Below are 16279 nucleotides of genomic sequence, written 5' to 3'. Positions count from 1 at the left end.
TTTATTCACAAATGTGTATTATGCACTCACATTTCCCATCCATTTTCCAAACCGCTTATCCTACTGGGTCGCGGGGGGTCCGGAGCCTATCCCGGAAGCAATGGGCACGAGGCAGGGAACAACCCAGGATGAGGGGCCAGCCCATCGCAGGGCACACTCACACACCATTCACTCACGCATGCACTCCTATGGGCAATTTAGTAACTCCAATTAGCCTCAGCATGTTTTGGACTGTGTGGGGAAACCGGAGGAAACCCCACGACGACATGAGGAGAACATGCAAACTCCACACACATGTGACCCAGGCGGAGACTCGAATCTGGGACCCAGAGGAGTGAGGCAACAGTGCTAACCACTGCACCACCATGCCGCCCCGCACTCATATTTTAAAGAGTAAAATTCTGTTATGCATTTAATATACTCACATTCAATACACTCGCATGGTTGAACATGTGCCACCTTTGGGTAATTTAATTTATTACAGCTGAAACCCAGACAGCGGATCAAAAAACGGCAATTTGCAGGGCAAAGGAGCGTTTCCCCATCTGACTAAATTAAATGAATTAGTCATGACGCAGCACAGACTGTTCTATGTTGCACCGTCTAATGTTAAAATAACACAACGAAACATGCCTGCGAATTGCATCTTGACCGTCTTAATGCCCTGTCAGTGGGACAGCTATTTTACAAGCGCTGTTCTATGTTACTTCACAAGCACCGTTTGTTCTCACCAAGTTAAAAATTGGCTTTTAAACACTTTTTCCCCCCCCTCCTCTCGGCCATGCGTATAAAAGTGAATATTTTCCGGCGACGGCTGCCTGTTCTAAGGCTGGTAAGGCACACTTCGAGGGGTTGCATTTTACTTTTAATACCTTATATATTCAATATATATTTCAAGGGCACGAACAGCTTAAGATTTACACAAACGATATTTACGAGAAGTACCTGTCTCAATTTAAGTGCGGTTTAGACATACTATTAAAAAGACTGAAACATGTAACTTCAAATGTTAAACTGGCAACACTCTTTGAGGTGTTAGCATGTTTAGGTTTGATGGTAGAAACTGTTAAAGGTTTGGCAGAATGACAAGTCGTTTTTTTTTCACCAGCAGGGGGCAGCGTTCGTCTGCCCTGAGTTGTTCGGTTTAAAGAGAATTTTTAAAGTTCGCAATTTCCTTGCAGAACAGAGGACCAATTTACACTGAGCTGCTGAACTGTTCTTGAGGCCAAGAATTCCGCTTTCAGTGGTTTCTACCCAAGTTTGCTTATACATATTCAGTAAAAAGCAAGCCTAACGGGGCCTTCATGGTACATGGACACACTGCCCTGTGCACCCCATATAGATTTTCAACATCTGGTTTTACTGCCCCCTATTATCTGCTGATATGCTGGTTATAACTTGTGTTTGTGGTATAGTGGGATATGTAATTAACAGAAGCAAAATTAAAACATTAAAATGGTTAAATTCCTTTGTAGAGTAAAATGTACTGTAATCAATTATATCTAGTGGAGAAAATACCTTATAAAGTGTTATGTGGTCTTTAAGTCTCTAGAAAAAGGCAATTATTGTGCATTATATCATTTTTCAAAGTGAATCTGGAGCATCTCCTCAGATGCGCACAGATCCAGTCAACCACAGTGGTGTATGACTGGAGGTCTGGACGTTCCAGGACACACTGCCGGTTTGGGCTCCCTGCTTGGAGATCCACGAAACATCTCAATCAAAACCCCCTTCCGCTTCTTAACGCCACACTCCATGCTTCCTGCGTCTCCTTAATTCATTTCTTTTTTTCGTACGTCCTCTTTCCTGATATTGAGGAATTTAACCCTCTCCATGGTGAGTGCTGGAGTGCACCTGTAGGGGGCGACACAGAGCAAAAGGAAGCAACGCACTGTATCTGTGGGAGACGCAGTCGGGGAGTGCTTTTCCCTGCCAAACGCCAGTAACCAGAAAAGACGTTCATTGCCCCTGGTTTGCTGCACAGAAAATGTGTGAAGCTCTTCTGTTCGACACATTAGCCCGTCATGCTCATATGAATTTGTATGTTGAAATGTCCTAGCCAATGAAAGTGAAGAAGAAAGGCCGTGTGACTGGCTGTATTTGCTGTAATGTGAGGGGAAAGGAGCTGTAATGTGTCGCAGAGTGATGTGGCTTCAACCCATGCAGTCCGTCCACTAGGAGCAGCTCCACTGAAATCTCCCACATTGAAACATCCTGAGATGAAAATGCTGGTTCCGCCCCACTGCGAGTGAGGAAGTGGGCTGGAACAGCCAGATAACATCCAATGGAAAACACCAGGCCCAGTGTCTTTGGCGTTACTGTGAATGGCTGGAAACAAGGGGCTGGCCAAGGCAGGACGTCAGACTGACAATCCATTCCACCGGAGTAGAGCTGAAAATGAACCTGTCACATTGCTAAGTCCACTTTCTTTCTCTGTAATCAAAGACAAACTCCAATTACCATAAAATTCCAAGTAGTACAAAAGGTAGTCACTGTCGCAATCAAAAAAAAACTTGCAGATCAAATAAAAAGAACAATAAGATTTCTACTTTCCATCTTAAAACTCCATAATTGCATACGATCGTGAAGTGAAACGGTAGATTTATTTTTTTTACTGGATGCACTGCAAATGACGACTTCACCCATGACAGGCAGCATTCTGACAGTGAAGGATCCTGGACCGGTGGCAGCCTAGACACAAAGGGTAGAACGGCACCTCGGTGCCGATATCCCATCATGCAGTTCAGTCTGAAGCATCAGAGCACAGTCTTGAATCTGGGTCGGACAGCAACAGCAGATTTCACTTATGCACTTGTGCAGATTTCACTTATCTCAGAACACCTTGACATCCTCAGTCCTGTGATGCTGTGAAAGAAGCGTCAACTACCTTAAACATGGAAATATTTACACACCTATGAGGGCCCACACACACCAAGACATCTCTATTTTAAACCTCATTTTACTGTTTATTTATGGAGTTTTCTGGCAGACTCATTGCAATTTTAAATTTAAAAGTTTCATTGTGTCAGCACATTAACCAAACTTGACAATAGCAAAGAGCCAGTTCTCAAACATCACCTTAGCACACTCAGCATTAATTATAGGTCTGTATATGTTGTCAGGGCTTTTAAAGTTTAGCAGTAATGAAAGATCATTACTTATTCGCCATTTCTGAAAGTTTTACGTCATTGGCACTGTAGTATTGCATCAGCAAACGCAGATGCTGCGCTGTTTCTGGAGAACTGCTGGCAGCAGTCGGTTATCCGCACAGACCAAGGACTTTCATTGCAGCCTGATGCCGAGTAAGGCCAGAACCCGTTAATTCCTTAATAGTATGTTTATGATTTGTTATACGGAGTTCTGCTGGGAAAGCAAATTACGTGCTTCATGCCAAGTTTCAGCGGATAAACACTTCTGTATGGTTATATACATTTTAAGACATTTATATATTGTATATAGCACGCGTTTCTGTATCACATTTTACACGTGCATATACTGTAGATTTGTCCGTAAAATACAAAAAAAAAGCTTCTGTTTTTTTTGACTGCGCGAGGGTTATCGTTTGATATTTTATCTCTCCGTGCTTGTGTTTGCTCGACGATTGTTTCCGGTGGCAACTTACTTACGTTTTGTACTTTAGATTATTCATACAGCATGGTTTCAGTCTCCAGTCCGCTGTGCTTTGGATTTTGTCGTCAAGTTTGAAGTACTTCCACTCCGCAGACATTTTGCTGTCCCGTATATTTTGCTCATCGACGATAATACTGATACATCATCAATCACGTGGCATTGGAGGTCCTTGGTATCGGCGCATTGTCACGAGGAAGAGTACGAGTGCATGAGTACCGTATCGAATCGAATCCAGTACCAATGCAGTACTGCACAGTAAGATCCTATAGTCACACACCACATGCACGAGCAGGCCTGAAGGCAACGGGTCACGTGACAAATCCCCCCATTTCGTGGATTAATCGATTGGTTTTAGCGCAAAAGACATTTTGGCCCACTCCCGGTAAATTGTGCCGTCATTTACGTTTATTAGCAGCGGAAATTGCTTGCAGCACATAAAAATCCAATTTTTACGGCAATGCTCGTAGGTCTATTTGTTTCCTTAGATTCGTTAGTTAAGTATGCACAGTTTCTGCTTAGTTTACTAGGTGTTGTGCTCACATAGTTAACTGTTGTATATTATGCTTAAAAACTTAACACTAAATATTTTTAAATGTCAGGCTCCTCTCGACTCGGTGTGTAACTGCCTAGTATTTGCAGTCTTCACCGGTGGGTGTGAAGTCTATCTTTTATCTTGATCTGTCGGTGCTCCAGGGCCGCTCAATCCTGCAGGCGTCATAAGTGCCGGCCTAGGGCACCACCTGAGGGCGCGCCGTCGGCTAGGACCGGAATTGCATGTTGGCATATTTTCTTGTTTAAACACTCTTACAAAATATGCTGTCCCTGCAAATACTAACGGTGAATAGCTGCTAGATAAATACTTCATTTAAACTTATTTATTTATTTTACATCTTAAAGTGTATTTTTATTTGAGTTTTGAGGCATCAGGGAAGATGTCCTGTTGACAATGAGTGATGCCTGAGAAGAACAAAAACCGGAATTACCTGTCCCAGGGCTAAGCGCTATAATGATAGCTAAACTATATGAGAAATCTTACCATCAAGATTTCAAGATACCTCAGAATGCCCAGATGGAAAAAAAATGCAGCTTACTGCAATGTGACTATTAAAGGCATACAAATGTTACTTCTTCTTAAGTAATTCATTGTCAACACACACAGAACACCAATGAAATATGCCCTCTGCATTTAACTCATATGTGACATTTTCACATGGGGGGGGGGGTGACTTTACTGGTCAGGGATTTGTACCAGCAGCCATTTCAATCGGAAGTACGCGTCCCTAACTATTAGGCCACTATTACCCCACTGGGTGGTTATCAGTTCAAACATCCATCCATCCATCCATTTTCCAAACCGCTTATCCCATTGGGTCGCGGGGGGTCTGGAGCCTATCCCAGAATCAATGGGCACGAGGCAGGGAACAACCCAGGATGGGGGGCCAGCCCATCGCAGGGCACACTCACACACCATTCACTCACACATGCACACCTACGGGCAATTCAGCAACTCCAATTAGCCTCAGCATGTTTTTGGACTGTGGGGGGAAACCGGAGTACTCCACGCACATGTGACCCAGGCGGAGACTCGAACCCGGGTCCCAGAGGTGTGAGGCGACAGTGCTAACCACTGCACCACCATGCCTCCCCCCAGTTCAAACATATAAATCTTAATTTACGTAGAAATGTCAGAAAAGTATTATTTGCTGTAGTAATTTAAACTAGTTTCATGTACCTAAATTGCAGCGATGCAAGTTTCAGATCTAGAAAGTACGAATCCAGACCAGGATTTTGTTTCACCCAACCAGTTGTGTACTCTGTGACTGTGATTTTCTATACCCAACTGGTTGGGTGAAAGAAAATCCTGGTCTGGATGTGAACCTTCTGGACCTGAACTAACCACCTCTGCTAAGTTATGCCTGTGATGTCATATGTTTTGGTCATTTATCCATGATAATATGAAGCATCATTCAGCTGATCAAAGCTAACAAGATGTTAAAATCATAAATGTATGTTTACGAGTACAGAACTGGTACATTCTAGTTTTTAAAAAAATAGATTTTCTTCTTCTGTACTATAAGCAATTTCAAGCACTCCAGCAAAATACGACCAGGACTGTGGATAAACCCATTTAGCTGACAGGCTTGGAAATGGTCTGTTATTTGTGATGCCCAACAAAGCAGTGGTCCTTAAAGGGGATAAGCTTGAACTCTTCAGTGTGGGGCAGCTCCCGGGGAGCGTGCAAAGTGTCATTAATCATTGTGCATATTCAAGACTGGTGTCTGTTTGATGCCAGTATTCCAAAGCTACGTTAATGGGCACCAGATGTGTTATAACCTCGGCATATTTTATAACTCTTAATTCAGGTAATATATCTGTAACTTTTAAAACATTGTGATATAGTGTGTTTACATTAAATACTGATAACTGGTGCATCATTATATAAGTGCTTCGTATAAAAAACTGGCCTTTTAACTGTTGAATCTAATTTTATCTCATTACGTCCTTTCTAGTTTAGTACTTTGCACATTAATTTTAATTACTTTACCATAACTTTCACTTGCCATGGGGGAAATGAGAGAAAATAGAGAATCAATCGGTGAACGTCACCATAAATCTTGAGAGTCGTGGGTTTTCGCCTGGAGAGTGATCTTTGCCTTGTCTGCTCACGAACGACCACGCCCAAAACGTCCGGTGTCACTCTGACATCCACAGCTCGCAGGTCATGGCGACAAGGTAGCTTCTCAATTATCTAGAGTGGTTTTTAAGTGATGAGTGTTTCCACTGAGAGGTTCTCTCCTTCCCAGCATGTGGTCTTTTCAAAAGAGATTATCTGCCCCCCCACTCCCATTTGGACACAGACTGACCTTCATCTCCTGTTTTTATGCTGCTGTCATGATTCCTATCAGTTCTTTTTATTCATTACGGAAACTATAAAGTTACACTTAAAGTGATATATAACGCTTCCATACATAAAAAAAATAATAATAATTATAGAAAAAGTGATTACAGTAACAGGACAACTTTTAAAATGTCCACTTATGTCTAAATGTCTCAATTCTTTCATATAAAAATGAACCATGCAAGCATGTGATTTCTATAGTCCCCCCCCCCCACCCAAAAAACAACCAGTATTTTCAAATCTTTACTTTTTCTGTTCATTCAAGTCATGTCACACATATTATGCTTCCTGCAATTGTCTGTAAAATTCACAGTTTATAGAACATCTGTAGTCTTTCATAAAAGCGTCTCCTTTTGCCACATCCGTAATGCTGATAAAATGCTATGTTTTCCTAACATGTAAATGAATATATGAATTTTGAGGATTTATTTAACCCAAGAGGTTACATGAAAATACGTGCAAAATTCACTCTTTGATACCAAGCTTCTCCACGCTTAGGCATTCTACTCGCCACTATGAGTCTAAATATCACATCTGTAACGTTGGAATTGCCCTTCAAATGACAACATTTAGAGACGAATCCATGTTAAATTCTAGGGAGTTCTCCAAGCTGTCTTTATTATCAAAGCCAATTCACATTAAGTGCAAACAAGATCATCATCATCATCCCTTTAATACTTTAATACAAATACTCGCAACCAGAATACCAAATAAATCTTATTTTTTTCAGTTTCTCCTGACCATGCTGCCATTCGACAGCCCTGTGCAACACAAACTGGAACAAAGCAACCATTTCGCCAGCTTTACGAACGCAACCCGTGACCAAAAATGTGTAGGAGCCAGCAGCACAGGTGGTAATGTGTTCAGCGCAACTCTGCCTGCTTTTACGTGAAATGAAAATTTAAGCAGAAAAATTCTGTGCTGTGATTTTCTTTCCCCGCTGTGGTGGATTTCTGGGCTACAGCGATGATCTTCTACGGCATTGGCTTCTGAAAGGTTTACACCTGGATGGATGGATCTTTTTTCAATAGAATGAGAAGGTGCAGCCTTCCAGAGGAGTGGAACTGTGTCTTACAACAGATCAGCTCTGATCTCTCTTTCAAGCCTCCCTATTGGAATGATCAGATTAACACTGAAACAGCCTGTATTGATAGTTATGTATCAGTCTTATATGAGTATGTTTCAACAGTATACTGCTCTCGCTATAAATATGAGAAAATGTCGATTGCCCTGTTTTTAAAACAGCAAATATTTATTTTATGCATATAATATCTGTAAAAAATATCTGCAGTCTGAAAATATACAACCTTTTTCGCTGTAAAATAGTATTTTGTTTATGTGTCTCGGTGAGTAATGGATGCCTACTGTTGTACAGTCTCCTTCCCAGAACGGTGCATTCGTAAAAAATAGCTAGAATATATAACATTCCTTGATTTAACGATTCGAGATATTCTCACATTTTCCAGCACGCCCCCCCGCCCCCCCCCCCATTCCCCCTCGCTCACGCGTGTGTCAGGTGTGTGAGCTGGATTCACTCACTGATTGTCTGTGCATTACCTTGAGTTGATGCAGTTTCGCCCCAGTCATTAGAACACTGCCACAGATCTATTGCTTATAAAAAGGTATCACTTTACAGACTAAAGCTGCTTTGAAGAGTAATTAGAAGCTTATATAATAACATTTTGTTTCAGACGAGGTTGTCTTTTTGTGAATGTTACATAGCACTATAATAGCAGTGTACCTTTCCTGCAGTGTAATTCTTAGTAAAAGAGACAAGCAAAACCTTCGTTTTCCAAAGGAAACCCACAAAGAGAGAGACAAAGTAATACAAAAGCTTTAACAATCAAAATCAGCTTATTTCACTGTACCTTGCCGACTGGCCCAATCACATTTGCTTTTTTTGTAGTGCTAAGGTCATTCTCTATGTCTCAGTGCTTCCCATTGGCTGTCCACCGATGCTTTACATTATAATATGCAAAGAATCCCATATAATAGTCCCTGTTTGGGACACAAAGGTGCTTCTTGGCATCCTCTCAGATAGCCACCCACCTACGCAGCGAGTTTCGCTTCAGTCGGCTAACACAGAACAGTTCACGTGTATGCAAAACATGACACACGGAGTTCCCATAAACCATGAGTTGAGTGACACGACGGTGCCATCAAGGGGTCCCCCCCCGATGACCTCCTACTTCGTGTGACGCAGACGGAGATGCATCCGTGGCGCTTTTCGCGATGGCGTCGGCGAACAAGTCGCCGTGGGTTTCCGGGCGGGTGAGCAGAGCGGCCTGATGCTCGACGTGTGATTTTGGCACCAAATAAGAGGCATATTTCAACAGAAGGGTGACTGAAAGGGGCTGCAGCACCAGCCCACACTGAACACTAGGCGACAGATTTCAGCGGAGCATGAAAACCAGCGGCTTTGATGCTGAGGGGGGAAGTAGGCCTCTCCTCCGCGTATGTGAGTGCCGCCAGCGACATCCGCGGCTGCCCCGCGCATCGCCGGCACGTCAGAGCACGCGTGAGTTGTAGTTGCCGCAAACACAGAGTATCAACACTGAGTCACTCTCTTCAGTCAGCAATACATCTAATATATAACTAAAGCTCACGGGCTCATTAGATGGAATACCTCCTCTGAAAGCAACGATCGAACGAATGGTTTTTTTTTTTTGTTTAGTTTTGTTTTTTTGTTGATTTTTTTTTTTTGTTATTTTTCCCGCGTAAGATTCCACAAGTGTGGGAGCATAGGTAAACTGATTTCTGCTTCTGACTTATTAAACAGTACTGTCCAGGCTTAAGTCAAAAAGGAGAAGGAGGTTTGCATTATACAGTACGCTACAAGTCATGTGGTTTGTGTGACCAAGCGTAGACGGAGAAAAACAATTACTACGAAAAATTAAATCACACGGAAAAAAAAAAACAAACAATGAAAACAAAATTGTAACTCAAAAGAAATATACAAAAAACAAACAGACAAACAAAGAGGCTATTCACATGTACCCGCATCACAGGAATGGATCCGTCAAAAACTAGGCCAAAGCTACGTCTACGGTATGGAATGAAATGACACTCAGTAGTGCTAAGGGAGTTCGGCATGTCCCTTCAGTCCTCGAACACCTCCAGGAAAAGCGGTGGGAACAGTTCCGTGGGACACTCCACCTTCATGTGCAGGAAGCGGCTGGCATGGCACGCCCCGATCATGCGCAGGTCCGTCACCTTCATCAGCAGCTTCGGCCAGAAGTGTGCCACCTTGTGTTTGCGATAGTTGATGTAGTGCTCGAAGGCGAGCAGGAACTCCTCTTGGCATCGCTCGATCCTTTCCACGCTCGTCAGACCCGGGCGATCTGGGGTCGGTGCACAGCGGTTAGGGGCCTCGGCTAAGGACAGACTTTTAATTTGAATTCTGGTGGACGAAGTCACCAGAAAGGATATTACTGATGAAATTCCTACAGTGAAATAGCGGGATAAATGTATGGAAATATGGACTGATATTATAAATATAATACTAATAACATCCAAAACTTCTGTTAAATACGACTATGGGTAATTTACGATACGCAAATGTATAAGCAGGCATTCATGTAGCTGGTGCACAACTATACATCCACCCTTAAAAGCAGTGCATGTGGCAATCGATTGTAACTGTGCCAGTGCGTGTGTATTACCATGCATTTTAACCTTTATACCGCAAATAAAGTATGAATTAGCATATGAAGGTTAAAATGCACAATAATTTATTGCCATATCAGTGTATGTGCGCCTAAAATACGCATTTTCACTGTTATGGCAATCGATTGCTGCATGCGTCGCTTTTAAAGGTGAACGCGTAGTTGCGTACCAGTTACGTGCATCCCTCTGTATATTTTATTCCATTTTTTTTGTTTCTTAGATTGAAAGATTCAAGAAGGTAAATGAACTCAGATCAGAAAAATCAACGTTTACATGCAGTGAGTGTAATACTGTGTTGTACCGCTGTATTTCTGGGTGCCTCACCAGAGGAGAGGAGGATGACAGCCTGAAGCAGAGCCACCTCCGAGTCATCCAGACTGAAGGAGGACAGGGACACGCCCAGATCGAAGATGGCGTCCGACACAACCCCGAGTCCGCCGTTCTTCAGCTGCCCGCGGGTCACTGCCATCTCCCCATTGAGCGTGAGCGTCTCACTCTCGGGGTCGTAGCGCACGGCAGCCCGTAGCGACATGATCTCCATGCAGCAGCCCTTTAGTAGGATGATCTGGTCTTCACAAGGCAGCTGTGGTGCAGGACAGTGGAGTCAACGCCCCATTTACACAGCCCCGTCTCTCAGAGCCCCTTCTGTCCGGATAACCCATCAGCGGTATTGAAAAACTCATCAAGATCCTCCCCATTTACTGGCTTCAGGGTGGAAAATCACCACTGATCGTTTAAATACACTCCTACCAAGACAGTATCGTTTCTAACATGAGTAGGTTGCCAGCAACCAATCTTCAGCTTCGGTTAACTCTTCCAGATCTTTGATGGTACCTCATGTCATGCACCCCAGCCAGGCACCAGCCTGCTTGCATATCTTACTGAGAAAAGGCAGTCAAGGAAGCCTTCTTACCTCACAGAACATCGGGAGCTTTTTGGCAAAGTCCACCACTCTGGTGATGGCTGGGGTTATAATTTTTGTAAATTGACTGAAGGCTTCTATGTCCACTTTGCTTCCTTCGGATGCACTGAGGACGGGCGCCTGGCCAATGTCCTCGGGCTGCAACGAGAGGGAGGAGGCGCTCAGCACGTGCCGGGGCGACGGAGGAAGGGCAGATACCAAGACGATGGCGTCATACAGTTCACACTCCGTCTGCTCCACGTGAGAGGCCTTACGAAGCACATCCACGCGTCATTAAGACAGTGCGCAAAGTCCACTGCGAGGATCGAGGAACACGGAAAGAGGGCAGGTGGAACTTTGAAAGCAGAATTCTGGCAAACTGCAAATTGGATTAAATGTTCTCATGTGGTACAATTGAGAAGGGCCACAGAAACGTTCTCCTCCTAAGGTGATGTCTTGGCCTATGACCAATCACAGACATGGCACTCAGGAGGCAGGTAAAGGGCCTCTCTAAGGACTGACTTCCTTCTGACCAGAAGAAACGAGAGAGAGAGAGCGTGAAAGACAGGAGCCCAGGCTTTGGACAGGCGAGGGTTTGGTCGCTGCTTACAGCTTCACTCGCCTGCCATCCACGGTTCTCCAAGCGAGTCTGTGCTGTGGCCTCGTAAGAGTCCTCACTGTAACAGACCCTTAGTTTTCCTTGTAGCTAGCAGACTACGGACATTTGTCAACACTGTTAAAAGATTTTTGCTTTTGTTTTGTTTTTTTTCCCCCCTCAGTGTCCAAAAAGGGTAGCAGGTGAGATTTGAGAAGCGTTTGATGAATTCGGTTTGTTTGGTCTATAGATTCTTACCTTGGACTCCGTCACCCCCACTGCACTCTGGTCAGAAGTATAGAATAAATTACATGTTATTTCATTAAGTAGCATTGCTTCCTCCACCTGTTGGACAATCAACAGGGATCGTGAAGTTTCACGAGGGACCCGAGCCAAGTCGACTAAAAAAAAAACAAGTTTTAACTCAGGACAGAGGCAAGAGATACAGAAAAGTGGAAGAATTAGCGGAGTTTCCATAGCAGACATTTTTGCTTTAGGCAAAAACTGGTGCTGACTGAAATTTGGGTAAATATAGATGTTTTTTTTTTGTTTTCTTTCATTTTTAATTAATTTATTTATTTTACAACGTCAGGCGAAGCTGGCCACATGAAAAGAGCTTGCAGTAATCAAAGCTCTTAACTGACTTTTTAATATGGCACTGACGATAAACAGTTTTATCCACATCCCGACAAAATGTTTTTTAAATTATACATAGAAACGCCACTAGTGAATCCTGAAACAACCTGGAAGGGAGAATTAGCTCATACAAGAGGAGGACAGGGTTAGGAGGCTGAGGAGAGGGGATTGGAGTAGTGGAACTTCACTAAAGACAAAGAGAAGGGGGATAGGACAGAGGACATGAATTCACATCTTTGGTGAGTCTGAGATTAAGGACATTGCTTGAGGAAAAACAACAAGAGGAGATGTTCCAATATAAGTTAGTGCTGCTGCGTTGAGGAATACACAGCCTCCAGCATCCGCTATTTCTCCATACTCTACAAGGAGATACAAACACATGGAGATATTAACGTTGAGGACAGTGATGGGGCCGGGGTTCGTCAACAGACATGGTGATGTGGAAGCAGGGAGGCGACGTCTCACCAGGAATTTGCGTTTCTGCTTCCAGTGGTTGCCCTGGGCGTTGGTGGTCATGTGGGCCTCGGTGACCACGCGGATCAGCTCCCACTCTTCCTGCGTAGGCTCCGGTTTCTCCCATACCGTCTTCTGCAGCTCCTCCCGCCTCCGGCGTTCCCGGTTTTCCTCGATCAGCTTCCTCTTTGCCAGACGCTTGCCTTCATCAAGCACCACTGAGATCAAAGGCCAGGGAGAAGGAGGCGGAAATGGGGAGAATCGCAGGGACAAACAGGTACAGTGAGGAGGAACAGAGTGAGAGAGACTCTCACAACATCCACAATGGACTCTACTCACTTTCCTTGATTCATTTTTAAGGAAGCTGCTGGTAGAAACGTAGCTGTGGTTCACGTCTTACGCAGTGCTAATTATGCGCTTAGTAAGATAATGTCAAGGTGTCGTTGTATGAGTGGACGTGCGTTTGTCTGCTCGAGGATGACTAGGGCTGTAACGAACATCCAAAGTCTCAGGATTTAGCGAACCATGCTTAAAATTCAAGTACAATTACTCACTCCCCAAAATATCTGCATTTGCAATGCAATGTTCATTTTACATATTCATTATTCTGGGTTCTTTGTCTGTGTTCTTATCCCAAATACGTAATGTGTGAAATGAAAGTAAAGAATATGTTTTTCAGTGAGTTTATATTTTATTAAATGTGAAGTTTTTTTTACATATATATAAAATTTGCATAGGAGATTATCGACTCACTTTCTTATACAGATTAATCATATTTTTGGTGGGTTTTTTTTAAATAGAAATTTGAATACTATGAAGTACTTCAATCCAGATTGCTATACAAGAAATCTTCATGAATTGTATTATTGTGTTCAGTAAATACTACACATATTATCACATATTATTTGGATGATGTTGATATTTTTGTACCACAAAGATGATCGTTTATTTTTCACCAGCTGTTATTATAAAAAGCCCACTTGCTACGGATCTAATTTGTAAATTGTATTCCGGAAATAGCCATCAATTGTTCAAAAACAGTAACTCTTCAAAAGGCATTTCTACTGTCAAACTAATGTTTTGATATGGAACACGTCATTATTTGAGCTTTATTGCCAATTCTTAAATAAGTGAAGATCAAGGACATTAACGTTAGAACAAATTTCCAAATGATAACGAGGTAATTATTACACACGAGCTTTACTTTTTATGTCTTGCAAATATCTCGCCCCCTGAAAACCCCCAAGGCAGCATAATAAATGTACGGAAGATTTCTTATGGAGGGACAAATCTGTATCTGAAACCAAAAGACCAGTTGCAAGCAGTCGTAAAGTCATAAAGCTGTTCTTTAAATGCATTTTAGTCACGTTCTGTTTCGCAAAAGTGCTGCACTTTTGCTGTTATTAAGGTGCTGTAGCAGCTTGCATTGTAGGTGGACTGGAGCACCTCGCTGTCCGTCGCCTACACTGCAGAGTGTGGAATGCAGGCCTCTGGTTAAAAATACTATTAAAATGCACTGGCAACAGTCACGCCGGAAATGATATTGCCCACGACAGCGTGGAATACTTACAGTCTGTTGCCATGCCGACTGCGATGCATTTCTTGAAGCGGCATTCCTGGCACTGGTTTCTCGTAACCTTGTCGATGACGCATTTTCCCTCGTATTTACAAGCATACGTCGGATTAAGGTTTTTCTGGATTGTCCGTCGGAAAAAACCCTGGGGGGGGGTGGGGGGGGTGGAAGAGCTCAGTGTTTTCTCTGCTGTTTCCCTTCCCCTGAGCTGAGCCCTTAGCCCCCACTCTCCTCCAATCAGTGTCGGTGAGGATTTGTCTCGGAGGCAGAACTTACCTTGCAGCCCTCGCAGGTGATGCAGCGATAGTGATAGCCTGTGGCTTTGTCTCCGCAAACGACACACAACTCGTCCTTGTCCAGGTAACTCGGTATGTACCCTGGCAGAAAAATAAAACGCAGAATGCTCAAAAACAGGCTGCTCCACAACAAATAAATAATATATATATGTGTGGCATAAAATATTTACCAGTATATAGTGTATCTGAACTTCATAAAATTCTGTAAATATAGTTCATACATAAATTATATCTACAGTGTGTATACACACACACACACACACACACACACACACACACACACACGAGTGCATTAAATGTCTACAGGCTACATCGTAAATCTTTATATATAAAAAGTTCACACCTTTATTTAATACGTGAAATATATAGAATGAATGACACATCCAGTAACTTTAGCACCTTAAAAAATCACATTTAAAGAGAGAAAAAAACAGTTACACGTTTTTCAAGCAGTAAATTGAGTTTTTCACTTTACAATAATTAAATGATCGTCTAATTAGTGTGGCAGATGATTCTATTCAGGTCGTCTGAGTTGCATTAGCTCGCGAGGAGACCGGCGAGATGTTGATGGGCAACGCGAAGTCCCTGGGGCCTTTGGGTAAACGAAGTTAAGGGCAGAATCAAGGTAGAGGCTGGGCCGCCCTCGTGTGCAGCAACAGCACTCAGTGCACCATCAAGGAGCTGCCTTCTGTTCTCCTTGTGGGCTTCTGTGGGGGCAGCTTCCGAGAATCAATACGAGTCACAAGGCCCTTGACCTCTAGGAGGACCTGCGACCATCGTTAGATCTTCATCTCCTTATCTATTCATCAGTGAAATGCGTGTGGTTCTAACTACTGCCGCGAGTGGCTCTGACGGGCTGCTCCTCAAGGCTGACCCACAATGCTAAAGGTATAAAGAGCAAACCGATTAATTAGTTGAAAAGAAACACAAAACCAACGACAAACTGGAATGCTCAATGGTATGACCTTTGCTGGTACTCCATGGGCAATGACTGAAACATCACTGTTAATAAGCCGGAAGGCAGATCCTTTTCTGTATAAAATATCTGCATATGGCGTCCATTGCTCTTTGGGGGAACCGTGGTAATCACTCTGTAGGCAGAATTCTATCACTGAACAAAATACACAGCTAGTAACAGGAAGTAATTGCTACTTTAAATATTTCGAGTAAAATATTTTCAAATAAGCATTTATACAAAACAAAGGTATTAAAAAAGATACTCTTTTGGTTCTAAATAGTTCTACACAGCTAAATATCTACGTGGTAATCAATCAATGGCAAACAATTGGCACCGTCTGTAACCATCTAGATACCCTTAGAAGCTGGAGAGATGTGTAAGGCAGTGCAAACCCTTAGCTGTGTTCTATGCAATTTTGTCAGAAAATGTTCCTCTTCTTCAGGTTCTTGACAAACCCAGATACCGACCCGTTAAAACGCACCATTCCGTCGACCGTCCTAGCATCACGCTAACGCTACGTCTCCACTTCACTGACAGTCGTACCTTTCTTGAGTGGCCCTTGCATCCACAGCAGCTGGGAGAAGTCCGTCTTCCCCTCGGGGAAGTACTCAGGCTGGGGGCAGTGAGAGAGTGCCACCTCCATGCCACAGAACTCGCTTTTGAACATATGAC

General features: G+C 43.2%; 1 protein-coding gene and 1 long non-coding RNA gene across 12 annotated transcripts in view; both read right to left on the bottom strand.

The window, feature by feature from the left end:
* Positions 1–897: 897 nt before the first annotated feature.
* Positions 898–4183, bottom strand: LOC125718666 (uncharacterized). Of its 2 annotated transcripts, none has more exons than XR_007384865.1 (2): positions 3627–4183; positions 898–2865 (listed from the first exon to the last, which is right to left on the bottom strand). It is a non-coding gene; the product is annotated as an uncharacterized LOC125718666 (long non-coding RNA). The 2 variants fall into 2 exon arrangements; XR_007384864.1 differs by having other exon boundaries at positions 898–2775.
* A 4958-nt stretch (positions 4184–9141) lies between these two features.
* thrb (thyroid hormone receptor beta) overlaps positions 9142–16279 on the bottom strand; it is a 50966-nt gene continuing 43828 nt past the window's right edge. For 4 of the 10 annotated variants that reach the window (XM_048992608.1, XM_048992611.1, XM_048992610.1 and 1 more), the window contains exons 4-10: positions 14630–14730; positions 14351–14498; positions 12793–12998; positions 11950–12036; positions 11109–11255; positions 10520–10778; positions 9142–9903 (exon numbers count right to left, since the gene is read on the bottom strand). In XM_048992608.1, coding sequence (XP_048848565.1) covers positions 9629–9903; positions 10520–10778; positions 11109–11255; positions 11950–12036; positions 12793–12998; positions 14351–14498; positions 14630–14730 — 1223 coding nt within the window. In that variant the 3' untranslated portion in view covers positions 9142–9628. Of the gene's footprint in view, positions 9930–10519; positions 10779–11108; positions 11256–11949; positions 12037–12792; positions 12999–14350; positions 14499–14629; positions 14731–16279 lie in introns of all 10 variants that reach the window. The other 6 variants (XM_048992613.1, XM_048992612.1, XM_048992615.1 and 3 more) reach the window with 6 other exon arrangements.

The sequence above is a fragment of the Brienomyrus brachyistius genome, chromosome 23 (assembly GCF_023856365.1).
Source record: "Brienomyrus brachyistius isolate T26 chromosome 23, BBRACH_0.4, whole genome shotgun sequence".
Classification (NCBI taxonomy): domain Eukaryota; kingdom Metazoa; phylum Chordata; class Actinopteri; order Osteoglossiformes; family Mormyridae; genus Brienomyrus; species Brienomyrus brachyistius.
The sequence above is the reverse complement of the archived record's forward strand: the minus strand, read 5'-3'. Positions and strand labels throughout refer to the sequence as shown.